The 26,652-nt window shown below is 45.4% G+C and overlaps 1 protein-coding gene across 2 annotated transcripts; it reads right to left on the bottom strand.

Moving 5' to 3' along the window:
- Positions 1-614: 614 nt before the first annotated feature.
- On the bottom strand, positions 615-24,996 carry ZBTB2 (zinc finger and BTB domain containing 2). Of its 2 annotated transcripts, none has more exons than XM_025998004.2 (3): positions 24,801-24,996; positions 9,191-9,375; positions 615-3,415 (listed from the first exon to the last, which is right to left on the bottom strand). In XM_025998004.2, the coding sequence occupies exons 2-3, from the start codon at positions 9,361-9,363 to the stop codon at positions 2,044-2,046; spliced, it is 1,545 nt and encodes a 514-aa protein (XP_025853789.1). In that variant the 5' UTR covers positions 9,364-9,375; positions 24,801-24,996; the 3' UTR covers positions 615-2,043. The 2 variants fall into 2 exon arrangements, with proteins under 2 accessions (XP_025853789.1, XP_025853790.1); XM_025998005.2 differs by lacking the exon at positions 24,801-24,996 and adding an exon at positions 24,253-24,429.
- Positions 24,997-26,652: the final 1,656 nt, after the last annotated feature.

The following is a 26,652-nucleotide window of genomic DNA, read 5'->3' as shown; positions in this document are numbered from 1 at the left end:
CTCAGTATTTAAGAATCTAGGTGAAGGGGCACCTGGGTGGCTCAGCTAGTTCAGTGGCTGCCTTTGGCTCAGGTCATGATCCCAGGGTCCTGGGATGGAGCCCCGCATTGGGCATTGGGCACTGGGCTCTGGCTCCCTGCTCAGCAGGGAGCCTGCTTCTCCCTCCTCCTTTGGTCCTCCCTACCACTAGTGTGTTCTCTAGCTCACATACGTCTGTGCTTTTTCTAAAATAAATAAGAAAAGTCTTAAAAAAAAAAAGAATCTAGGTGTATATAGCATGATTTTGTGTCATTTTTTTGTTAAACACCTCTTGGGGTCTTTTTTTCTTCCTTGTAAAACAAAGATGGGTAGGATGGCCTCCAGATCCTATTCCTAGCCAAGGCTGGCCTGTCCATAGCACCTTCATTTAGTTTACTCATTTGATTTCCACAATGTGATGATCCAGCGGTCATCACTGTCTTCATTTTACAGACGTGCACCATGCCACTCTAGTGAAGGGGGCTGCCCTAAGCCCTGCCGACAGAAGGAGTGCAGCAAGGAGATGCCTCCTCAGGTAACTTCCCCCACCCTGTATCTATTTGGGTAGACAAAAGTCATACGCAGATACAATAAAATACCCATTTAATTAAATGTTTATTCAATGAAAGTATGTATAAAAACTTACAAATCTGAGAACGCAACTATACATGAAACAGGATGACGGGATATTCAGTTTTTCACATATACGTACAGCACAGCTATGAACTGTTCTTCCCTTTTCCCTTCAGTCCTTGTTTCTGGCTCCTGTGTTGTCCTGTCAGACCATTCTGTGATTGGCCCAAGGAAAGATTAGTGGACACATTTTACTGCTTTCAGGCCAATGGAGGAGATTTCGGGTGTTTTTTTTTAAAAAACAAAAAAGTGGAGACTAAACAACAAAATCAAATTTTTTCCCAAACAGCAATTAGGTGTTGTTGTTTTTTTTTTTTAATCCTGATTTTTCTCTGCCATTTTTGATGCTTCAATGAATGTTGCCGGTAAACTATTAGCATTAACGTTTAAAGTCATTAAAGTTACTACATGCTTTGCCCACAACTTCCCCCTGTGAGATGCACTTTCCTGCATCCTTCTTCCTGCAGCACATACACTGATTTAAAGCAGCAAGTCTGTGCTAAAACAAACTTAGCACTGGAATAATGCTGCTGGAATGGCGTGTCGTCTTCAGAAAGACAATCTATAGACTAGTACTTTCAGATCTGATTTTTAAAACAGCCAACAGATTTATCAGAAACTAAAATAGAATTTTGTTCTTGTTCAACTTTGAAAGAAGCCAGCATTTTGATAAGGCATGTGCGTTAGTACACCTGTTTATCGCAAATATCCATACATTTTCTCTTACAAACACACAAACTCACAGCTTTGTCATGTTTTATCCAAAAATTAAGATTGCCATCACATTATTACTTTTTCTCTTTTGTGTTGTGTTCAAGTAGATTTCTTAACGAATGATTTTTCTTGACTGGACATAATCTCAAAGGATGCATTCTGAAATAAGACCCCTGGAGGATAAATACTAAGAACATTTTCTTGGGTTTAAAGTTTCCCCACACCTTCTAGATTTTGCATAGTACAGAGCCCAGTGGTATCTCTAAGAAGCATGCTGTATTTTCTGACATTTTCTGAGAAGGAAGACTTATTACCCAGGGAAAGTCATAATTTTAGCTTACCAAATTGCATTCTAGTTGTTTTGTTTTGTTATATACCCTTCATTAGTTCCAAGTATGCTTTTTAAATAATCTAAAACGTCTCAAAATCTATTTGAGTTTATAAGTACTACTGACCATTATCTTTCCAATATCCCCTGAATTGAAGTAAATATGTTCCAGGTTTATAATGCACAAAGCCTTTGTGGAGGAAGGGCTGGGGACGGGGAGGGCGTGGGGAGGACGGAGGGACCAGGGACCTGTCTGTATCATGCCATGGAGAACTACAGTTCTGAACTGGGGGAAGAGAAGGGAGATCGTCTCTGTAAAAATGACAGTTTTTAAAAAGATAAAGTAACATTCAGTCTAACAACACCGTTTCCTGTTCCTTTTTGATGGAAGCTAACACCGGGTGGTCAGGTTCCGTGACTTCGGAGTCCCCGCTGCCCAGGAGGATGGACCGCCCCTCGTCTAGGGCAAACACGTCCGAGTTCTGGTTTTGGCATGAGTGTTTAACCACCTCATTGGGGGTCGAGAATGTTTTGTCACACAAGTTGCATTTGTAGGGTTTGTTGGTTTGTACCAACATGTTGTCCATCTGACTGCCTTCCTCAAACGTGCAGAGTTCCAGAGTCTGTTTGTCCACCATGGTGTAGGTGTCGATGCTCTGATTGAGGCACACGTGCCGGGCCGCCTGGTTGGCCCTGCAAAAGCTCTTGTCGCAAGTGCTGCATTTGAAAGGCTTCCCGGTGTGTATGTACATGTGCTCCCTCCAGTGGCTCTTCTGGATGAACTTGCGGCCGCAGATGGTGCACTCGTACTTGCGCCTCTTTACCTCCCTCTCCTGGTCCGCCTGCTCCAAGTTGTCAATGTCCGCGATGTCCGAGGGCGGCGGTGTCTCCGAGTGCTGCTGCCCGTCGATGATGGGAGAGTCGGAGATGTGCTGCAGCTCGCTGTCGCTGATCATCCCGGCCTCAGGCACTTCCATGGCGTCTTTGCCCAGGTCGGCCGCGTTGCTACAGAGGGACAGGGGCCCTCGGCTTTCACCGGGCTGGCTGGGCGGGAAGGGTACTCCCGTGTGAATCTGCAGGTGCTCCCGCAAACTGCTGCGGAGGGTGAAGCGCCGGCCGCACAGGTGGCAGGCGTAGTACTTGGGAAAGCTGCCGTTCCTCTTCATGATGCTCGGCTTCACGTGGGCTATGGTGAGGGACGCGGGCTGCTCGTCGGAGGAAGATGCTTCCAGGTTGGTCTCCTCCCCGGGAGGCGGGGGAGGCACGGGGGTGGACACGAGTTCTGGAGACAGCGAGGTCTGCAGCGGGTCCGAGGGAGTCAGGTGCGTCCGATTCACCTGGGCCAGGTTGGAAGTCAGCTGAGAGAGCTGCGAGGCCTCGGGCACCTGCTCCTGGCTCATCCTGGGGGCCTGTGGCCGCGGTTCCCGCCCGAGTTTCTCGGGGGCTGGGGCCAGCTTGCTGGCTTGTCTCAGCTGGTGATCGGCGATCTGAATGCCGTACAGGGAGGAAGCCAGTGGGAAAACTTGGTCGGGATGAGAGAAGGCTCCTTGGCTGGCCAGGCTGGCCTCCTGGATCAGCGGGTAAGCGTGCAGGAACTTGATCCCCTGCTCCAAGCGAACGGGATCAATCAGCTGGGGCGCCATCTTCCCAGTGTACATCAAATGCAAGAGATAGCTGAAAATGTCCGGCTGTATGTCAGTTGGTTTCAAGCGGACACACTCGCTGGAAGAAACAAGGGAACAGTCTGTAAGTAAGGGTCACCCCGAGTGTCCAACGATGACACGATCTCTTTTATTTTAGAAGGTTTTATCTGTTTATTCATGAGAGACAGAGAGAGGCAGAGGGAGAAGCAGGTTCCCTATGGGGAGCCTGAGGTGGGACTTGATCCCAGGAGCTGGGGTCACATCCTTCCTGAGCCAAAGGCAGATAGATGCTCCACCACTGAGCCGCCCAGGTGCCCCAGGGGGCCCCTTTAAAGGCAAATAAGACAAGAGTGTTCCCCGTTTCCTATTATTAGCGTTTCATGAAATGGAATCCTCAGGGGAGATTACTGGAACCTATGTAATTTAATCGTACCAAGACAGGGATTTTCAAGGGCTGAGAAAGAAAAAGTTCACGGCAAGCTTAACTCTTATCTCAGCCTTAAGTCTTGACTTAAGTCAGGACGTCTTAACTCAGACTCTTGAAGCCCTTTTTCTCCTCACGGTGTATGTGAAATTCAGTCATATTATATTTTTAGATAGAACTCCAAGAGTTCTATATATATAAAAAAATGGTGTGTTTTGCGCAGAGGACCTATTGCTTTCTGGAAGTGGCCTGTGACCTAGTGACGGGTAAGAACCACCCACCCAGCAGATCTCTTGGCTAAAAGTCTATGATTTTCTATTGATCCGATGCCATCCTGGGCTCAGCAGGAGATCTTTTCAGGCAAATCAAACAATCTACCCGATGAGAACGATTTTTCATTTGTAAAATGACACAGGGGAGCTGGACTAGTATGAACAAGTGCTAAGAGCGACACGACACAAGTGAGAGAAAAATAAAGCCGAATTCTCTCTGTGCTCTGCAGCTCTCTGATCTGTGTCCAGCATGAAGGTGGAAGCACTGTAAGAGATGGAGAAACATCTAGCTCTAATGGGGTCAGATCACCTTCCCAGTATTGCTAGATTGCATTAAAAAGTGGTTCCAGGACAACTCCCTTCCTTACCAAATGTAAATACCAGCACTGTCAACAGAACTACCACTGGGCTTTACAGGCATTATCTCATTAAATTGCCATTAATTCTCATTTTACAGATAAGGGACTGAGGCTCAAAGAGATTTCATGTCGGGCAGCCCTGGTGGCCCAGCAGTTTAGCGCCGCCTTCTGCCCAGGGCGTGATCCTGGAGACCAGGGATTGAGTCCCACAGCAGGCTCCATGCATGGAGCCTGCTCCTCTCTCTCTGTCTGTCTCTAATAAATAAAAAAAAAATCTTTAAAAAAAAAACGATTTCATCTCTTGCTCAATATCACGAGTCAGTAAGAGGGATTTAAACCTCGGTCTCATTCCAAGCCCATGCCACCAAAATTGTTTAGAGTATGAAAACAATCCTGTGTAGCAGTTATGGTAGATCTGATTGTTCCCATTTGAGAGATCTGGAAACAGATCCCCAAAAGTTAAGTGATTTATCTGAGACACTTAAAGCATCTGATTTTCTAACTTTTAGATGCTAGTGTTGGCCTCATTCCAGAAACATCACTCTGATCAAGCAGCTATCATCAAAAAGTCCCAAAGAACTCTCCCTAAACCATCACTAATGACAGAAATTCTAACACATCATTAGAAAGTAATGATTATACCTATACAGTATGAGGTATGTGCTATCATCCACTGAGTGGAATATATTCTACAGACAGTGCATTTTCAATTTCAAAGACAGCTTCCTTGAGTGCCTTTAGAATGTATAATCATTTTTTTAAAATGGATCAGTTATTTAATAGGGTTCTTAGAATTCATAATCATTTTTGATTATATGACTTCTTATAACTTTTGGTCTCCTTTAGCTGTTTATCTTACTAATAAATACTTTCCAATATGCTAAAAAAGTAACAGTAGACCTTGCTCTTACAAATTTAACACTTACTGTTTTTTTAAAGGAGTGATTTTAATAGCAATCTGTGACAGAACAGATGTGAATGATTCCTGTCTTGCTATCAGTGTGTGTATATTTCAAGATGACTGCATACAAACAATCATGTAAAAAATGACTACAAAGTATGGAAGTCAAAGAATAAGGATGACGCATAAAAACTAGTAGCATTTTGATGTCAGAAAAGAACAGACCTTATGTGACTCTATTTTTTAAAAAGACACACAGAAAAAAAAATAAAATAAAAATAAAAAGACACACAGATCATTCACTCTTCCTTTAGAGTCTTTTTATAGTCCTTTATTTATATTCCCTTAAATAGGAATGCAATTACAGGTGGCCTTCCCGTCAAGCACAGGGTGAGTGCCAACAATACTATGTGTATACTAGAATATGTTTATGGGGCTCTAAGGAAGTTCAATATTCAAAATAAAGGCTCAGGGATCTTGCATGGTGAAGAATACTTTAATAACATAAACAATCACCTCCAAAATAGAGAACTGGGAAACCATTGGTCTTTAAGGATACAAAGTACTCCCAGGGGACTATAGGGCACCTTTGTTCTACCAGGAGGGAATGTTCCTCCAGGCAGAAGGGACAGAAAGAGAAGAAGCAGGTGAAATCTCACGAGTGGGGGAGGGGCTACATATTATAGCATCTGTGAGTGGTAACTACCAAGCAGGGCCCCTTTCCATCAAGATTTTGTTGTAAGTTTTATGATTTTCTTTCATTTGTTATTGTATAGGTTGTCCTCTGTCTACTGCCTGTGATGGGCAATGACTGAGTAGAGCTCAGGTGTTCCAGAACTGTGCGCTATCTCTGAAGGCAGGGGCTGGGAGACCCCTCCAGGCTGGAGAAGGGCTCTGAAAGGAACCTCCCCCCCCCCGGGGGGGGGGCACTGGTGAGAAACCACTGGGGACAGAGATGCAGCCAGTCTCTGGGATTTAATGCCAATGCCTGGGGCCCACACAGGTTCCTAGAAACCAATTATCTTGATTTTAGTTTTTTTTTTTTTTTAAAGCAGAAGAACACATGCACACATATACACACAGAAACACTTAAAAATTATTTTTAAAAGTTCCTTAGGTTGCATTCTAGCAATTTCCATCCTTGACTGCTTTCCCTCCCAGGCAGCTAGACCTCTCCGCTCACTATGGGCCAGACTTTGGTCATTTCCAAGTCCTTCTGGAAGGACACAGCTCTCCAGATAATTACACCTTCGTGGTTTGATTTGCAGATGTCTGCCTGACAACACTTTTATAGGGAAAACATGGTTTTAGCACAGCGGGGGGTGGGGGGGCCTTCGTAAAACTTTGCATTTTTCATTTTTCCTTTACTTAGAGTCTCTAAGTAAAAGATGGGCTTAAAGAACTTTGGAAATAACTTTTAAATAATGTTTGACCTTATCAGGAGGTTGTGCTTTAGTAAAACCAGCCTTTCCGCAGCTTTGCTTTTAAGGGAGTTCCATGTCTGCAGTCCCACAGGATTTAAAACTTAACTACTGAGAGTGTTGCACATGAGACAGAGACATCTAGTGGTACTACAGACATTAAACACTCTTAAGCCAACTGAAAACAAGGTATCCTCAGGCCACCTTTAAACCTCGCAAAAAAGGCGCTGGTTTAAGAAAGGGGCCTTGGGCCTTTGCCTTACATTTGCTTTGTCTAAAAGAGAAAAGGCTTGTACTGCCTCTAGCACAGTAGCACTCCATTGCTTCCTTTTGGGACTCCTACCTACACAGATACCACACTTCCATTAAAAATGGAATGCTTTTTACAAAGGCATTTAACTGCCCTACACTTAAGTTTCTTGTATCTGTTTAAAACTCATTAAACTGTATTCTTCTACTCCTCAAAATGAAAATCTTCCCCCTTTCAATTCAGTGTACTGTAACTTCTAAGAACCCATTAGTTATGAAGTCCCTACAATGGGGTAAGAGGGAAGATCTTTAGTTAGTGTAGTAAGACAATGCATCCTCTGCTTGCCACTATTCCTATTATTCACCCACTCTGCTCCTCCAGACATTGAACTAGTGGCTATTCTGTACAAATCCCTGACCTATACCCTGGGGCCTTCAAAATGATTTGTCAAACCCAGTCTCTGCCCTCAGGAAACTGACAAATGAGGAGAGGAGATAGGTATACCAAGAATAACACAGGGAAAATGTGCTGATATTGTCAATGGGCATAAAGTACTAGGAAATGTGAGAGAGGAAGAGATGGGTTTGGGTCACTTCGGGGAGGGGTCATGGAAGAGGCGATAGGGGAGCTGGGCTGAGGGACTGGGTGGGCCAGAGGGGCTGGCCCGAGGTGGCAAGGTGGCCTAGGAGGCTGGAGGTCAGGCTGCCAGTCTGTGGGGCTTTGAAAGAGGAAGAATCTGTGTGCTGTTTTGATGTGCAATGGATGGATATCCTCTAGGTTTCTGATCAAAAGAGTAACAGCATGGAGTAGAGTTTCTGATCAAAGCACTGTTTAGGAATATTAATCTGATGGGAATGATCAGGAAATGGAAGGGAGTAAGAAGGGGAAGGAAAGGGCTAATGCAAAAGGGACTGTGAGGGAAAGAGGATTTGGGGACCCAGAGAATGGGCTGCCATTGCAACATTGTGCGGGTTACTTGGAGATAAACAGGGAAGTCAGGACCCAGGAAGGCCTAACTCAGCGTCAGACATGCTGGCATTCAATTCTGTCCCTTGAGCAGCCAGCTTCACAGCCTGGGGAAGCAGAGTTCTAGACGACTCAGAACAAGGTCAAAGCCAGAACTGTAAACTTGTGGTTTCCAGTGGTGGCCAAATCCAGGAGAAATAGAAGCTCCCCTCAGGAGAGTTCACATGGAAAGACGCAAGGACAGCCCAAGACCAAAACTCAGCACGACTCCCAGGAAGGTCCTGCCCAGAAGGCAGGAGAAAGGGGAACATTGTGCCTTATCAAAGTGCAGATGACGGCCCTAAAGAGGAAGCAAGCAGTAGCAAATACTGCCGAGGACAAGGATGTCAGAGGCTGAGAAGAGTAATGGTTTTAATGAAGAGGTGACCTCTGAGAAATGATTTTGGTAGAGACAGAGCACAAACCACAGTACCACTAGTGAGGAGGGGTGCGGGGGGAGCACCAGCAAGGTCATGGCTCACCCTCTGAACACTTTCTTGGTGAGATAAAGGAGAAGCTGCCCCATAAGTCAAGTAGACAGCACTGTCAGGGTGGCAGGGGAGTGTTGGGTCCTTGAGAGACTTGGGTGTGGGGATGGGGGGAGTGCACAGTGACAGGTACAGAACAGAGAGGAAGAGGTAGGATCTGGTAGCCTGAGAGCTGGAGAAGATTACTTTTCCTGAGACATCAAGGGTCCTTTTCTCCAGATGGGAGAGATGAGAAGGAAAGATCAAGCAAAGATACTGAGATTGAAATGTTTCAAGAGAGAAAAGGAGGAAACTGGGGAATCCATGCCCTCAAGCTTCTCATTAGGCTGGCAGACAAGGATAAAAATAGGGAAGGGAGTTGGGGGTGGGGGGGGAGAGCGAGTGTGTGTGTGTGTGTGTGTGTGTGTGTGTGGCAGCAGCCAGTAGAGTCAGAGAAAGGGATTCTGGAGGCTGGGGCCACTGATCCTGTCGTGCGTGGGACACCTGGCCAGGGAACTGGGGTGGGGGGGCCACGGGGGACGTGAAGGTCAGTGAAAGTGTGAGTAACCAGGATGGGCAAGGGGGCCAGTGAGGTCACGAGGGGAAACTGGGAGCCTGGGAGCCTAGATTCCAGGGAGGGGAGGCGGGCCCCATGGTCTGAATGGGCTAAGAGCAGGTTCCGGGGGTGGGGGGGGAAGAGGGCCACGAAGTTCAGCGTCGACAGTCATTAGATTATTATCAAGCACGTTAGTTACCTGGTCTGATGGACAAACAACATCTTAAAGTAATTGGAGAATGAAGCAAGAACTGATTTGTGTGCCTTGAAGTACACATCGCCGATGGCAACCGTGCAGTCACACAGGAAACCAAACTCTCGCTGAGCGTTTAACTGTTGCAGGAGAATAAGTCCATGGTTGGCCAAATCCATTTTTTTAAAAATCTGCAAAGCAAACAATTTTTTTTTTAAGAAGGTGATTCACAAGTAAGTATGTGTCCTTTATAGTCACCAATAGTAATGAGCACAGCTCACAGGACATGCTAACAATGTGGCATCAATTCACTCACTCAGTCTCCACTGCACCTGTGTGAAGGAGCTGCTCTATCTTCACTCCCATGTTACAGATGATGGCATTTACAGTGTCTTGGGGGATTACATGGTCTGCTCATGTTTACACAGACAGTGAGTGGAGGAGCCAGGGAAGGAACTGGTTGTCTGCTCTGGATATAGCAGACATCCCCAGATCATTCAGTCTTTAGATTTACCATTCCAAAATGCAAATTCTAACGACCTATCAGAGGTTGTCAAACCTTTTGGAGAGATCAGTAAATTAAGGTCCTGGGGTGAAGCCACAGCATGATAGGGTGAATATCACCCAATTGGGGCAATTTTCCAGCTCCTGCTGTGTGGCCAGGGCTGCCCCTGGCAGGGGATATAATAACTGACCCGTCCATTATTCCCCTGGACACCTGTAAGATGGGAGGGAAGAAGTAGGATGGAGGGAAGAAGTAGGATGGTATTCTTCCTTTTTTGTGGAGGAGGAATTGGGCTTTGAGAGGTGGAAATAATTTGCCCGGGGCCATCTAGCTAGAAGGTAAGAGGGCCCAAAATGAAATCGGAATGTTCTGACTCCAAATTCTAAGGTCTTCACTCTCACACTTCATCCTAGTAAACCACTTGGCCTGTATCATCCACATAGTAGGGGAACTGCCTCTAAAGGAGATGGTTCATCAAATCTGTAGACTGCTCCTTTCCCACAAAGAACATTTATAACAGTCCACAACACATAGATCAGCATTGTACTTAACAGTAGACTCAATGTTATGAAGAGCGAATGCTCTCTCGCTAAGACCGTGAACAAGGCAAGGATGCCCACTCTCACTACTGAACATAGCACTGGAAGTTCTAGTTAGTGCAATAAGGCAAGAAAGGAAATAAAAGGCACATAGACAGGAAAGAAAGAACTAAAAAACTGTCCCTATTTCCAGATAACATGGTTGTTACCTATAAAATCCCAAGGAATCTACAAAAACCTCCTACAACTAATAAATGAGTTTGGCAACAACCACAGGGAGGCTATAAGATAAAGATGTAAAAGTCAACTGCAATTCTATATACAACTTTGAACTTGTGGACAATGAAATTAGAAATATAATATCATTTACAATCACTCAAGCTATTGAAATACATATGTTGTCAATCTAACAGCATATATATGACTTGTATGTTGAAGACTCTAAAACGCTGAAGAAAGAAATCAAAGAATATCTAAAGAAATGGAAAGACGTACCATATTTATGGTTAGGAAAACACAACATAGTAAAAACAAATTTTTCCCAAGTCAATATATAGTTTTAACAAAATTCTTACCAAGATTCTCACAAGATATTTTTTTATAGAGATAAGAATATTCTAAAATGTATAATGTAAAGCCAAAGAAAGCAGAATAGCTAAAATAACTTTTAAAAAGAATACTAAAGTGGGACGAGTCAGTCTGACTTCAAGATGCATCAAATAACTACAGTATTCAAGACAGTGTGGTATTGTCAAAAGGATAAATATACAGACTAATGAAACAGAGTGAGATCCCAGAAATAGATCCACATAAATATGCACAATTGATGGTCGACAAAGGCACAAAAGCAATTCATTGCAGGAAGAGTAATCTTTTCAACAAATGGCGCTAGATCAACTGGACTCCCATAGGCAAAGAGAAAAAAAAAAAAAAGAAAAAGTGAATCCTAGACACAAAGGCAAACACCAAACTATAACTTTTGGGGGGAAAATCTCAGGGATCTAGGGTTAGGTATAGAGCTTTTAAACTGAACACCAAAGTATAAAATGAGAAACTATTAGGTTGGATTTCATCAAAATTAAAAATTTTTGTTCTGTGAAAGAGCCTGTTAAGAGGATGAAAAGACAAAGACCGGGAGAAAATACTTGATAACCTCTGCAAACTGTTGACAAAAGACAGGTATATAGAATATATAAAGAATTCTCAAAACTCAACAGGAAAAAAAAAACTATTTAGAAAATAGGTAATAGGGGATCCCTGGGTGGCGCAGCAGATTGGCGCCTGCCGTTGGCCCAGGGCGCGATCCTGGAGACCCGGGAACGAATCCCACGTCGGGCTCCCAGTGCATGGAGCCTGCTTCTCCCTCTGCCTGTGTCTCTGCCTCTCTCTCTCTCTCTCTGACTATCATAAATAAATAAAAATTAAAAAAAAAAAAAAAAAGAGAATGCTCTTTAAAAAAAAAAAAGAAAATAGGTAATAGACTTGAAGACCCATTTCACCAAAGAGGCTATGCAGATGGTGAATAAATATTTGAAAATACCTTTAACCTCGTTGGTGACTGGGAAAAGCGAATTAAAACCACAATGAGGGCAGCCCAAGTGGCTCAGCGGTTTAGTGCCGCCTTCAGCCCAGGGTGTGAACCTGGAGACCCGGGATCAAGTCCCACATCGGGCTCCCTGCATGGAGCCTGCTACTCCCTCTGCCTCTCTTTCTCTGTGTGTCTCATGAATAAATAAATAGAATCTTAAAAAACAAAACAAAACAAAACCACACAATGAGATTTCATTATGTACCTGTCAAGATGGCCAAAGTGAAAAATAATGGCAACACCCGATGCTGGCAAGGATGCCAATGAACTGAATATGGGTGGGGAGAAGGTGAAAGGGGGTAGCCACTGTGGAAAACAGCAATTTCTTAAAAAAGTCAATATGCAACTATTGTACCACCCAGCAACAGTGCTCATGGACATTCATCCCAGAGAATGAAAACTCATGTTCACACTGAAACCTGCCTGTAGATATCCATAGCAGCTTTATTCCTAATAGTCAAGAACTAGAAACAACCCGGATGTCCCTCAGTAGATGAACAGTTAGGCAGTGTGGTATGCCCACACTGTAGGAAACCACAGAGCCGGTAAGGAGAAATGCACCACTGATACATGCATAGGGCAAGGTGGGTGATTTACGCGGAGTGAAAAAAGCCAGTCCCCAAAGGTCACTGTACAAATTCTATGTATATTACACTCTCGAAAATCATAGGAACAGAGAACAGATTAGTAATAGAGGGTGAGGGGAGCACGAGGGAAATAGGTTTGGCTATAAAGGTCAGCACCTTGGTTGTGATGTGGAGCTACAGTTCAGTGAGAAGTTTCCATCAGAGGAAACTCGGTAAAGGGCTCATGGGATCTCCGTTATTTCTTGTACCTGCATAGTTATCTCAAAATAAAAAGTAAAAAAAGAAAGTCCTACCATACATTAATTAGCCAGATTTCAAAAGAAAAAGATAACTATGATGTTTATTTTTTTTTAAACAGTCACCGTCTGTGTTCTTTTTTTTTAAATTTTTTTAAAAATTTTTATTTATTTATGATAGTCACAGAGAGAGAGAGAGAGGCAGAGACATAGGCAGAGGGAGAAGCAGGCTCCATGCACCGGGAGCCTGATGTGGGATTCGATCCCGGGTCTCCAGGATCGCGCCCTGGGCCAAAGGCAGGTGCCAAACCACTGCGCCACCCAGGGATCCCAACTATGATGTTTAGTTGCAGACCTGGGAAAGCTACTGTGGAGAATGCATTATCAATAAGCTTTAAACAAAACAAAACAAAGCAGACCCATGGCAATTCTTACTCAGCTGGTACTGAGCTCCCCACTCTCCTTCCTGTTCTAGGCATGATACAGCAGATGCAGAATTAACAAGTGTGACTTAAAAGAAAAGAATGGAATGGAACAATACTTTGAGAGACCCAACAGATCACAAAGCAAGGATGGAGGTTGTCAAGTCTCATGTTTCCTTTTCTTTCTTTTCCTTTCCTTTCCTTTCCTTTCCTTTCCTTTCCTCTCCTCTCCTCTCTTTTCTTTTTTCTTTCTTTCTTTCTTTCTTTCTTTCTTTCTTTCTTTCTTTCTTTCTTTCTTCTTTCTTTCTTTCTCTTTTTTATTAAAGATTTAATTTATTTCTTCATGAGAGACACACAGAGAGAGGTAGAGACACAGGCAGAGGGAGAAGCAGGCTCCCTGCAGGGATGTGGGACTCGATCCCAGGACCTCGGGATCATGCCCTGAGCCAAAGGCAGAGGCTCAACCACTGAGCCACCCAGGTGCCCCAAGTCTCATATTTTCTATCAAGAGCTTTCTCCAGGGATGAAAGGCAGGAGAGTCACCTGAGTTAGCAGCAATCTGAGTGCAGAGACCTAGGTGTTTGGCTCATTTACGCGTCCACATCCAGGGAGTGTATCAGGACCTTAGTTCCCCCGGTATTTTCTGCACATGTCAGAGAAGTAAAAGCACTAAGATTAGGAAAGGGACACAGAAACAAGGCCTGGGGTTGACGATGAAAACAAGAGTTGGTGGCAGGTGATAGGGGCCCAGGGATTACACAGAAACATCACCCTAACCTGACCTCACCAGGATCTAACCTTAGAAGCTGGTCTCCAAGGCTGCTGGCTGAAAGGTGCCAGAATACTTTCTTTTCCACCTTGCTAACCTTCCTTTCTCTACAATAAAGTGTAACATCCTCTGAGAGCATGTTACCATCGAGCTGCTTTCTCCTGCGCTCTGTCTCTGAGTGGGGTTCCCGAATATGCTCCCGCCGCTCCAGGTGTCACTTCACTGACAGCAGCTTCAAGTATGGTAACACGTTACTATTTATTCCCTGATGATAATGACAAGAGCGGCTCTTGTTTATGGAGGAGTGTTTACCGCTGACCATTCATTTCCATATGCTATTCATTTAATCTCACACCGACTTCTATCTGAGGGACTGCTGCGCATATCTTACAAACGAGGAACCAGGCCGAGGAACCAGGCCGAGAGGTTCGCTAGTTTGCCCCTGACTACAGAGTCAGTAAGGGCACCAAGTGAGACTTAAGCCGGGTTGTTTGATTTGTCGGAACGTGCTCGGCGCCAGTGTGTTTAAAATCAATCGGAAACCTTCTTTTTATTGCTGCTTTTAAGTATTTATAGTTGTTAGAAGAGATTCAACTCTCACGGACGCACAGAGGCGAGCTGCCCATCCACTCCACCCCTGTTGGTTTCTCCGCTCTGACAGCCCTGGGTATTACCTCTTCTTCCAGAATCTTTGCCAAATCCATTCTCCTTTTCTTACCTTCTATGGATTTAGTGATGAGAGGAAGTATATTTTTATGCTTATTGATCATTTACATTTCCTCTTCTATTTCTTCATGAGCTCTGGCCATTTTTCTATCAGGTTGTTTGTCTTTTTCTTATCGATCTGTGAAACCCTTTGTATAGAATAAAAATGAGCCCCTTATCACATAGATCGCTAACATTTTTCTCACTTTCTTTTCGTTTTCTTTTATAGAGAATTTTAACGTATAATTTTATGTTGTGATGTCATCAAACTTCTCAGTATTTTATAGGATTTTTGAAGCATTTGTTCTTACAGTGAAAATCTCCTTTGATATAACAAAAGGTAGAGCTCCTTCTCATTCCACAAAAAGACTAAGGTTAAGTATTTTTTTCAGACTGTAAGAATGAAGCCATGAAAATGTGAAATGTTTCTTTTTTTTTAACTTTTTTTTTTTAATTTTTATTTATTTATGATAGTCACAGAGAGAGAGAGAGAGAGGCAGAGACATAGGCAGAGGGAGAAGCAGGCTCCATGCACCGGGAGCCCAACGTGGGATTCGATCCCGCGTCTCCAGGATTGCGCCCTGGGCCAAAGGCAGGCGCCAAACCGCTGCGCCACCCAGGGATCCCAAATGTTTCTTTTTTTAAGAGGGTCTATCAGTTATTATAGGATCTTGTGAAATGTTTCTTTTTTTAAGAGGGTCTATCAGTTATTATAGGATCTTGATTTAGAGATTTCCTATTCAATCTAGAATAGGAAACAAACTGAACATGTCTTTCACATACAGAGGGAAGAATACATGTATGGGAGTCTCAGGGATGTGAAAAAGCCCAACGAGAGGAGGAAACACGGAAAGAACAAGTCTTATGTTCAAAATTCACACAGAGAAGACAAAACTCTGCACAGATAAATTTTTAAAAACCTTACTTTGGAGACCCAAAAAAACCTTTCTCAGGAGAAAAATCAGAACCCATCCCCCCACCCCCGCAGATCTGACACATGTGAATGAGTCTGAGAAAAGGGGTGGGAGGGGATCTCCAGCCTGGACTCCATCAGAAGGGCATCTCGGGTGGTGCCCCCCGACCCTGCCCAGCTGACAGCATCCCCCTTTCCTAAATCTCCTTTCTTCACCATGGCCCCCTTCAGAGCCATTGCCATGTAGCCTATGCTGCACAGGCTGAGGCCACAGCATCTTCATGGGGGGCTCAGCTCTTCACTCCCCACCTCCATCCACTGCTCATGGGCCACATCACTCCTGCCCAGTGCACTGAGATGGCTCAGCAAGGTCACCCAGGACCTCTACTCTCCGGCCCCCCACCCTGAGCTTACTCCACCTTTCTGCGGTATTAAAATACTCTTCCTTCTGCTCCATAAATATTGTCTCGGGCTCCAAGGCTGCTGTGCTCTGGTTTTCTCTCACCTCTGGCTGTTCTATTTTAATCTCTACCAAGAAAGAGGACCTCTTTTGCTGATGCTCCTGTGTCTTTGGTCCACAGCCTACTTCTCATTCTGGGGACTCTCTGTGGGGATCCAGTTCACTCCCATTGGGCCATCTCACATGACTCCTCAATTCAGAATAGGAAAAACAACTCAAATCCCTCCTCTTCTCACCCTCATTTCCTCCAAAGGAAAGTAAAAGCCATGAACACAAATCCCTTCCTTCTGTATCCCCAGCTTAGTGCATGGCACCACCACCCACCCATCTCTTGACCAAACCAGGAATCCCAATCCCCCCTTTCAGGCAGGGCTCCATTGCTTCCCTAATTCCTTACTCACTCACTCATTCACTCACTCACAGCCCACTAATTTCAACTCCTTATCCCACCACCATGCTTAGCCCCGCCTCCCTACTCATCTCTCCATTTACAGCTTTAGCTCTTGAATCCGACCATATGGAACAGCAAGAATGATCTTTCCAAAGGGCAAATCTGATGTTACTATCTTGCTTAAAGTTCTCCTGATTCCCTACTGCCTTTAGGATGGAACCCAAAATTTTCAGCATAGCTTACCTGATCCTGCATTGACCCAACCCCTGCCTAACTCTGCACAACACGCTCTCATGCTGATTTAATGGTTTCCAAACTTTTGGGTTTCACAGACCTACTAAAACACAGACTAACCAACCTTGAAGCAGTCCAATAGCGTATCATTCCCTCTTTATTTTGCAAGAAAAGATACAAAATATTCACATACACAGTAGGGATGGGGGACTTCTAAATATAACTGGACACAAAGGACATACGGTCAGAGTGCTTTTCTAAAGGAAGGACTGTTGGCACTATATTCATTACATGGAAGAAAAATTTTCAAATGCAAAAAAAAAAAATCAGTGTAAAATTTTACTTTATGATATTAAGTTGTGCCTAATTGTCTTCTTGATGTAAGATTACCCATTCAGTGATCTTTACGAAGTGATCAAGTATCCAACTTGTTCTGAAATTAAGGCCATCACCAAAAACCCAGTTTCATCTGAGTATGTTGATGATAATGGAGACAAAATGATGTTATTTCACTCACTTGAGAAACACTGGATGAATTAAAATAAGCTGAAAAAGGGCCTTTTTCTTTATAACTAGCCCGAAAGCCCAGGCCATTCCTGGACTCCTTGCAGTCTGCAACACTCACTGCTCAGAAGCCTTACTCGTAAAGCTGAACCCAGTACCACATTTCTACTCCCACCATTGGGAGTGATGGCCTGTTTAATGGGGCCTTAGAACCTCTATGCTCGACCTTCAAACATGCCCCTTCCAGAGGGAGCCACCACTTACTACATCCTCTTTTCCCCAGTCCCAGTCCTACTTGTCCTCTGCAGAATTTCCCTGACCCTCAAGTCTGGGAGGCTCTCCTTATCCCTGGAGCATCTGTGAACATTCCAGTTTACATATGTCTGTATGATGCTTCCAGAAAGCCAGCACTGAGTCTTATCATTTATTACTTTATTCCATGTACTTAGCATATTGTCTGGTGTTCAATATTTGTTAAAAAAATATATATGTTCAGAGAGGAGAAGAATGTTGAGTTCTTGGTCCCTGAGTAGCTGGGTGCTGTGGAGCAAGAGTTCAATAGATTAACCTAAAAAATTCACATCAGTTTAAAGGATGCAATATTTTAGAAAAAGTTTTTTTTTTTTTTAATTTTTATTTATTTATGATAGTCACACACACAGAGAGAGAGAGAGGCAGAGACACAGGCAGAGGGAGAAGCAGGCTCCATGCACTGGGAGCCCGGCGTGGGATTCGATCCAGGGTCTCCAGGATCGTGCCCTGGGCCAAAGGCAGGCGCTAAACCACTGCGCCACCCAGGGATCCCCTAGAAAAAGTTTTTGATATTTAAATGTCACTTTGTGTTTCTTCATGCTAACAATTAAGTTCTAAATAGTGCTTTATATTTTATAGTAACTCTTTTTACACTCATCATCTAATCCTCAGTAATACCATGGTATATCATTTTCTTACTCTGCATGCACTATTAATTATAATATTAATAACTATAGCATTAATAATAAATGACCAACTATGTGCCAAGGGCTAATTACCCTCTCTCCAGAAGAAATCTGTTAGACTTAGGAAGTTAAGTAACTTGCCCACATGTAGTCCAGCTCTAAAGAAGCAGATCTGGGACGTAGTCATGTACTTGGGGAGAGCTTTCTGAGGTGATGCGTGTAGTGGGTACAAAGGTATGCAGAATGCAGTTTGAGGGCAGAATCAAATCAGTATACCAATTTACAATGTGAAGAAAAATACAAGGAACTATGAGGTCATGAAATTAGGGTCTAATTTGGGGGCTAGAAGTCAGGGAAGGCTTTCGTGAGGAAATGCCAGGTAAGCAGCTATTTAAAGAATGAGAAGAGTTAACTGGGTGAAGATGGAGTAGTCCAGGCTGAGGGATCAGCATGCAAAGGCCCTAATTAGGACAGGCAGGAACAAGGTGAAGCTGAGGAACTGGGAGGAGGCCCATGTGACCGAGGGTCAGAGAGCCAGAAGACAATGAGGCAAGGCAAAGTTGGAGACTCAGGTCTTCTTAAGGGTTTTGGTCCATATCTGAAAAGCAGGGGGAGCCACCAGAGGGGATTTTGTAGGACGAGTAGTCAGATGGTTGCACTGCCAAGCCAGGCAAATTTGATGAGGGGAGTGAAGAGGCAGGTGAGGATGGGAGGGGAGACCTTCCCATGGTTCTAGAAGAGAGATGACTGGGTGGTGGTGATCTGAATGGATGGTGAGGGATGGGATCTGAAAGGTAGTTAGAAGATAAAGACTCAACAGAATTGGTTGGTGAATTAGATGGAAGAGGGTGGAGGAAATCGAGTTGTCCAAGACAACTCCTACTAGATTTTTTGCTTGTGTAACTAGAGAGATTGTGGGGATTCCTGCCAGGAGAGGGAACACGGGCAAAAAGCCAGTTTTGGGGGGAAAAGGATTATGAGGTTATGTTCAGGCATGCTGGGACCGAGATACTTCTGAGACAACCAAGGAGACACCAATTTACAATGCGAAGAAGAATACAAGGAACTACGAGGTCAAGAAACTGGGGTCTAATTTGGGGGCTAGAGGTCAAGGAGAGGTTTACAGTAGACATTAGTTACACTGGTCTGGGGCTCTGAAGTCCCTGCTGGGATTTATGTTCCGAGTCTTTCGAGAAGCTGGGTGTATCTGACTCCAACCTTCCATCCCTACATGAGAGGTTATGGGTATAAACGGGAGGCAACTGAACTCTGTCTTTGGGGTGTAGATTACACATGTTTTCCTCTGTCCTTCCTGGCTCCACAGATCAGTCCCCAAAATTCTTAGTAGCCCTAGTCACAGAGGGCTGACATGAAATCTTGACAAACTGAAGACCTATATAAAGCCCCCAACCATTTAAAGCTATAAATGGAACTTAAAAAACCCAAACTAAAAAAAAAAAAAAATCATGTCTCTCTTAAATCAGAATAGTGAGCAGAAAGGAACTGAAGCAAAACAGAGATGGGAGAGGGGAAGCAATCCTTTTCTTTTTTAAAAGATTTTGTTTCTAAGTAATCCCTACACCCAATGTGTAGGGCTAGAATGCATAACCCTGAGATCAAGGGTAGCATGTTCTATTGAATGAGCCAGCCAGGTGCCTAAAGGGAGGGGAAGCAATTCTTACAAGTGGATTTTCAGAAAATGCCTTCTTTATGCATGTATAGGTGTATGAAGTTTTTTTTTTTTTAAGCAAATTCTGAGACTGGGAGACACATGTTGAAATATGTAAAAAACACTTTGCAGAGCCAAATATAAATGACCATTCATATTATTTAACGCTTCACCACTGTTTTCCACACTGATAATGCGATGCTGCCTAGATGTCAAGTGCCTTCACGTCCAACATGTAGCACAAGTGGAGCTGATTCCTACATAAGTTACTCATCTTTTGGAGGTGCAGCTGAGTGGGACAAACAATCACATTATATTTTGACAACCCAACTTCCGCCTACATTTTCAGTATAAGTAGACCAAAACAACTTTTGGGAATTGATGACTCACTTTTTAAAGATAATAGCTCTCCTAAGATACTAAATACCACTTAGACTACCCATTTCGAGGGCACTAAAAGGGTCCTCTGAAGTCCTTAATTTTATTTAAGTGAAACATAAATGAATACTGTAATGCACAGGACACATCACTAACAGAAAAAGCACTACCCACAAGTAAGATTGATTCTTTCAAGTAGTTCAGACCACTTACCAGGATGAAAAACTGCTTTTTCAATTAGTATTATTAATAATTAATATTCATAGCTTATAAAGTAAACCTGAATGAGGCTGGTCATTTGAATTTTAACGTTTTAAAATTGTAACTCAAAGCTAGGAAATGTATCTTAATGAGTTGTGGTGACAGGTTGGTGTATTTTTCTTAACATTTCTTTAGTCAATCCTCTTCCACAGTAATTAGAAAAAGGTGGGACATAAGCTAATCAATAGCAAGTATTTTGACTTTGAAAAGCATTGAATTTGTAAGAGACTGTCTTTTCAATTACAGGTTGCTGATGTTAACTTTGGAATTAGTTTTTAATTTCTAAGTGAAGGTCAGAAGGAGGCAGTTCCAGGACAGTTTGTGTCAAGGGGAACCAAGTCAGAGATTTATGGCTAATAAAGAGTTGATATTAAAGCGACCATTTTAAAGGCATTACGCTATACTCAACTTTAAGGAAAAATACATATGCCTACATAGCAAAATTTAAAACCTAATCTAATTTGCTATTTTTACAAATCTCTTTAACAGAAGACAACGGGATTCTGCATTTACTCTATTTCTCCATTTACTTTGTTGTGATATCTGTTTTGGTTGAGTATTGAAAAAAATCCAACCTCACTCACATATGTAGTGAGAAAAAGAAATATATTAATAACTTTTCCAGGTAACTGTGGATATTTTTCTTTTATACTATACCAAAACTTAACAAGTTTTAGTTTCTTAAAGGTTAGCAGTCTGATCTAAAAAAAAGTAACGAATGAAATTTTCCTTCTCTGTTATAGTAAAATACGTTGCTCTAGCTTGCATGTTGAACAGATCTTTTACCCATGTGTGGTTTTTTTGAGCATCACCCATTGGTCACTGGAAAATGTCAGCTCAGTGAGTTATGCAGCAGATCTTTCCAACGTTGACACATTTTGTCAATAGTTAAAAGGGACGATAACATCTTAGCATTATTATAAAAATTGCTTTGACTTCATGGAGATTCAGAAGGGTCTGTAGACCACACTTAGACAACCCTTGGTCAGAATCACTTTAGGGCTAAGAATCTAAGCAGGTAGGTGTGGTGTAGAACACAAAGACACTTTGAAACTGTTCTCAGATGCTTCTGATAGTTCATCCTTGCTTGATGCAGAACTTAGGTGCGTGCACAATTTAAAGAACTATACTTCTTGTAAAGTAAAAAAACTATTTTGTAAGTACTTAGATACATCAAAATGCTTTACAACTTCCTATCTTGCACATGGAGCTTTCTTGAAGAGAGAAAGTCGTATGTATACCTCATCCACGTGAACTGGGAATTATGTATTTGAGTATAAACACAGCCTCTAACTTGGCTCTTATAACACAGAAAAAGAATGGTCCTAAAATGTCTTGGACTGCCAACTCCTGGTAAGTATTTTGTGGCTACTGACTCCATCTCTTAATGGCATATTGGCATTGTAAAACACTATTATTTACTATTGACTCAAAGTAATACTTTCACTATTTAATTTATGAATAAAATTATAACTTACTTGAGCATAAAAAAGGTTTAGAAAATCTTCTCAGTCTAATGCTTAAAATGTTTATATTTTTTTTTTCTTCAGGAAAATAAGAATTCTCAATTCCCTTGTAGGTTTTTAGAGTCATGCTTTGTGACCGTAAGGAAGTAGGGAAAGTGATAAATTCCCGTTTCTGCCGGTGCATTCTGAAATTTACGGTAGTCTTCAGTAGACCAGCAGTAGGCTGGAACCACACCACTTGCTCAATGTTTCAAAGTTACTTCAGGGAAAAGTCAGTGGGTCTAGACATGAAGTATCCAGGCAGTTAAGAAGAGATGGCAAAAGTCTCCCAATTCCAAAGCCATTCCCAAGCCAATGCCACACAGCAGGCTTAGAGGCCTCCTTCACTTTCTACCTCCGTTATCAGGCATTCTCAAGCTGGGGAAAGCATATCCCCATACACAGGACACGCAGTGTTTACAAGGAGCATCTTCTTAGAGCTTTAAGGTGAAAAAAATTTTATATTTTAGGTAATCTGCACAAAAGTGCAGATCTTTGAGGACAGTGCAAAATTTATATTAATCTTTACGATAAAAAAGAAAATGTCATCTTGGCAGCTGTTATTCTGTGATCTAAATCATGCCCAGTGTTTACCCTGCTGCTGGAGTATTTCAGTGGAAGTCAGCAGAGCACCATTTATTTACACCCTCTTTGAGAGCAGCTTTAAAACCGGCAAGTGGTTGGACTAAACATTGTAACAAAGCTTCAGGGGTGCTTTATCTGCCGCCCTTTAAAAGATTCCTCCACTACTATTTGCGGCATTACACCACTGGTATGAACTTGTACTTGGGAGATCTTACCATGGTGTCAATAACAGGCCAATTCTTTGGCTAGAAAGCACACTTCTATCAACCGTCAATTTATTAAGTGAGAAATGCCCAGCTTAAAGTAGCGTGGAACTTTTTTTCTTAAAAATTACCTTTTAATTGTTTGAAAACACCCTGGATACACACCAAGGTCATTTAGAATGCAAAATAAGACCTACTTTAACAACTGATGTTGGCTTTTAAGAAATCGCAGGCATGAGGATTTGAAATGTCTTCATTCTGACTTTGTATTAAGTCTCAGGCCTCTCCAACTAAAATGCCAGTGATAGGTCCACCCTGCTCCAGCTCTACACGGATGGCCCGTCCTCAACAGGACATGGCAGCCCACTTAAGGAAACCCTGAGCACCCCCAAGTTCTGCGTGAGCCCCTAACTCTGACCTTTTTAATGCGTTATTTTACTGAAACAATAGCCTATGAAAACGAACAGAAAGAAGACTCCCACACTACGTGGGCCCATTGCATCTGAAGAGCCAACGAACACTGGGCCGGCGGGGGGTTAGTTCCCTAAGGCACCGTTGAGTTCAGCAGCTCAAGTTCTTGCGGTAACTGCCTGCATTTTCGCCCTGCCCCATCTGGTGCCCGCCGCCAGCTAAAAGCATCCAGAACCTTGCTCCCTGAGCACATCTGTATTCTCAGCTCTGCTCGCAGCCTGTTTAAAAGTCAATGGGGGTTCCGCTCCGCCGGAAAGACGCCTCGGGCCCGGGGGCAGCCTCCCCCTCTCGGAGCCCCCCGGGTCGCGAGGGCCGCGCCGACGGGGAGCGCGGCGCGGACGCCGGGCCCACACCCCAGGCGGAGCAAGCAGCCAGAAACCACAGCGCAGCTCCGGGGCAACCGCGGCCTCCGCGGACGCGCAGCTCGGCGGGCAGCGGAAGCCCGAGGCTGCCGGCCCAGCGCGCCCACGCCCGCGGCCCGGGCCGCAGCGGTCCACCCGGGCGGCGCCCCAGGAGGCCGGCAGCCCAACGGCCGCCCAGTCCCGCCTCGCCCCGCCCCGTCCCGCGGGGAGGGGGGAGGGGGAGGGGGGCGGGCGCCCGGGCGGGGGCGGGGCCGGGGCCGGCCCGACCGGCGGGGACCCGGCGGGCCCGGGCGCCGAGCACCCCGGCCCCGCCTCCATCCCCGAGGGGCTGGGGGGGGGGGAGGGGAGGGGAGGGGAGGGGCGACGCACTCCGGCCGCGCCGCACGCTCTCCGCTCCCCTCCGTCCCGCGTGCGCGCGCGCGCTCGCCCCAAGTCCCGCGGAGTTTAACACAATGCCGACGCCTACGCCGTGCGCAACGCCCCGGCTGGCGCAACAGCTCCGGCGCCGGGGGCGGGGGGTGGTCAGACAGGGCGAGGGGAAGAGCGCGCGCGAGAGCCGAAGACAGCGCGAGACCCGAGGAGGCCGGAAGCGCGCGTGCGCGCCCCCGCCCGCGAGCGGGGAGGCGGAGCCGCAGCAGTAGCGGCAGCAGCTGTAGGAGCCGCTGCAGCTGGGAGAAGCGCCAGAGAGGCCGGGCCTGCTCCGGTCGGACCGGATCCCTCCCCTCCCCCTCCCTCCCCGCTCCCCTCCCCCAAACCCACTTCCGCAGCTCGCGGCCTTGCCGCCGAAGCAGCAGCGGCGGCAGCAGCAGGAGGCGGCGGCGAGGCGTCGGAAGGATTACGCACCTGGCGGGCCCGCCTCTCAGGGCTCCAGCGCGGGACGCTCACCGGCCGCCGCCGCTCGGGACGCGCTTCGCGGTGGCGGCGAGAAGGGAGGGACCGGCAACGGGGAACGGAACGCGGATCGCCCCCCTCCCCTTCCTCCCTCCTTCCCTCCCTCCCTCCCTCCGATCCGCCGCCCGCCCTCTCGGCTTCCGTCCCCTCCCCCTCCCGCAAAGCCCCGGATGGAGCCGCCGCCGACTCGCCGCCGCCTGGCTCCGGGGGATGGTTTTGTCAGGCGGCCAGAGCCCCGGCGCCAGGCGCAGCCGCCACCGCCCCCGCGGGGCGCCCCTGCCCTCGCTTCCCAGAACTGGGTCCCCGTGTGGTCCGGGCCCTCCGCCTGCCTTCACCCGGAGCCCCGGGACCGGGGTCGTTCGTCTTCTTTGTTGCCACCGTTGGTGCCGGAACCGTTTGCGAGCTCCGGTGGCCCCCGCCCCCCCTCCGCCTTCCCGGAGCCCGGGCTGGGGGCGGCACGTGGGCACCGGCCCCGGGAGGTGGAGGCGTTGCGCGCTTACCTGTCGCCGGTGCTGCTGCGGCGGGGGGTGTGGAGGAGGCACCGCTGGGCAGCCTCGGCCGTGCTCTCCCCGCCGCCGCCGCCGCCTCTGCCTCTCGCTGCTGCTGCTGCTGCTGCCGCCGCGGTCGGTGTCTCCGGCGCGGCGGCGGCGGCGGCGGCGGGGCTTTTCCTGTCCGGTTACGTTAAGGTCACATGACCGAGAGAGCGGAGCGACTAGTGCAAAGAGGCTGAGAGCGGCTCCCGCCGGGGGGGAGAGGCGGCGAGAGAGCAGTGGCGGCAAGAGCCCCCTCCGCCCCCCCAGCCGCCTCCCCTCCCCCCGCCCGCCTCCGCCTCCTGCTGCTCTGCCGCCGCCGCCGCCGCCGCCTGCAGCACTAACTACACTGCCGCTCCCACCCAGGCTCCGCTCTGCTCCAGCCAAACTTCTGCAAACCATGTGCAGCCGAGGCGAGGAAACTTCTCTCCACCTATTGGGGCTGGAGGCCTGAGTCACAAGCCCCATGTTTACATAAAGTGTTTAGGTAGGACAATCCTGGAGATGCTCGGGGTAGGGATGCAGAACTGCTCGGATCCTTCTGCAAGCTTGTGCTTGACATCTCTTGGCCAATACCATCGTCCCTTTATTTCCCGTGTGTCCTAAGTATTCATCTGGAGAGTTGAAATGAGTGGACTTGAGAACTGGGGAGAAACTTGTAAATCACTAGTACCTTTCTGTCACCAGTGGATTTGAAAAGTCACACCGAAGTAGATATGTCTGTCTGTGCTGTGTTTGAAGAGGTGCAAGTGCTTCCTTAACAGACTGGTTGAGTGTGATGTCAGACGTGCCTGTTAGTATTGAGTTTGATGCTTATTTCAGCAATTGTTTTAGTTTATGAAGCGTTGGTCCAAAAAAACCAAAAAAAAAGCCAGTTTGCAAAAAGTATGTTTGTTACTTAAGAACAGTTCACTTTCCTGTAAAGTTTTCGGTCTCTGAGGTTAGAGTGGATTTAGAGTTGGCCATTCTGTTAAATTTGGAGGTCCTGTAGCAGGTTACACGGCAGGCAGGGGACTTAGATTTTCTGGTGGTCATTTTTAACATTTCAAAGTTTATATTTGTGTTGCCATTTTAGTAGAGTTTTATTTTTGTCTTTGGAAGTACAATTTTTGAGGACTGGATATAATGATTTCGGTGTTTTACACAGTTAGGATTTGGGGAGATTTAAAAAGAATATGGCTTGATTGTTAAGGAAATGGAGGTAGCAGTTTCCAGGATTCGCTTTGGTTTTAAAGCATGCAATTCAGCTAGAAGTTCCTTAATTTGATGTTGAACCCATTTTGGTTTACAGAGCCAGACTTTAGCAAAGAGATCTGGCACATATTTCCCAAAATATTTAAGGTAAGCGTAATATCTTAAGACAGTTACTTTGACATACAGAAGTGTCCCCTCCTAAAAATCTGAGTTTGATTTAGTAATCCAGTTACACCCAGGGCTACCGATGACTAATTCCTCCTTCTTTGAAGACAAAATAAGCAGCTGTGTAACTTTAGTGGTCCAAAAGTGAATAATAGATTTCATACATACCTGCCTTGAACTTTCTTATTCTTTGATCAGCTAGATAAATGACTTGAGTGGTTAAATGTCTGCCTGCAAAACTAAATTCTGACCCTGATACAAGTATTCCTAGTGCACTATCACTAACACATCAAAGTTAGCCTTCAGACTGGCATGCCAGGTTCCTTGGATTGACTCTGCAGTTGAAGTCTGTTTCATCTTACTTGGAAACTAAAGTGATTCTGATTGGTACAACAGTCATAGTTAGAGATCTTTGGGTTCTTAATTCTTTTAGACCTTGACTGTGAACTTTCAAGTCTGATGG

The sequence above is a fragment of the Vulpes vulpes genome, chromosome 1 (assembly GCF_048418805.1).
Source record: "Vulpes vulpes isolate BD-2025 chromosome 1, VulVul3, whole genome shotgun sequence".
Taxonomy (NCBI): domain Eukaryota; kingdom Metazoa; phylum Chordata; class Mammalia; order Carnivora; family Canidae; genus Vulpes; species Vulpes vulpes.
This window is presented reverse-complemented; position numbering and strand designations above follow the sequence as displayed.

Bases quoted from the DNA above. Each gene is read 5' to 3' on its own strand.
- ZBTB2 (XM_025998004.2), bottom strand. From the start codon at position 9,363: ATGGATTTGGCCAACCATGGACTTATTCTCCTGCAACAGTTAAACGCT. The intron at 3,416-9,190 runs GTAACTAACGTG...TGTTTCTTCCAG, and splicing joins TTGTTTGTCCATCAGACCAG to CGAGTGTGTCCGCTTGAAAC.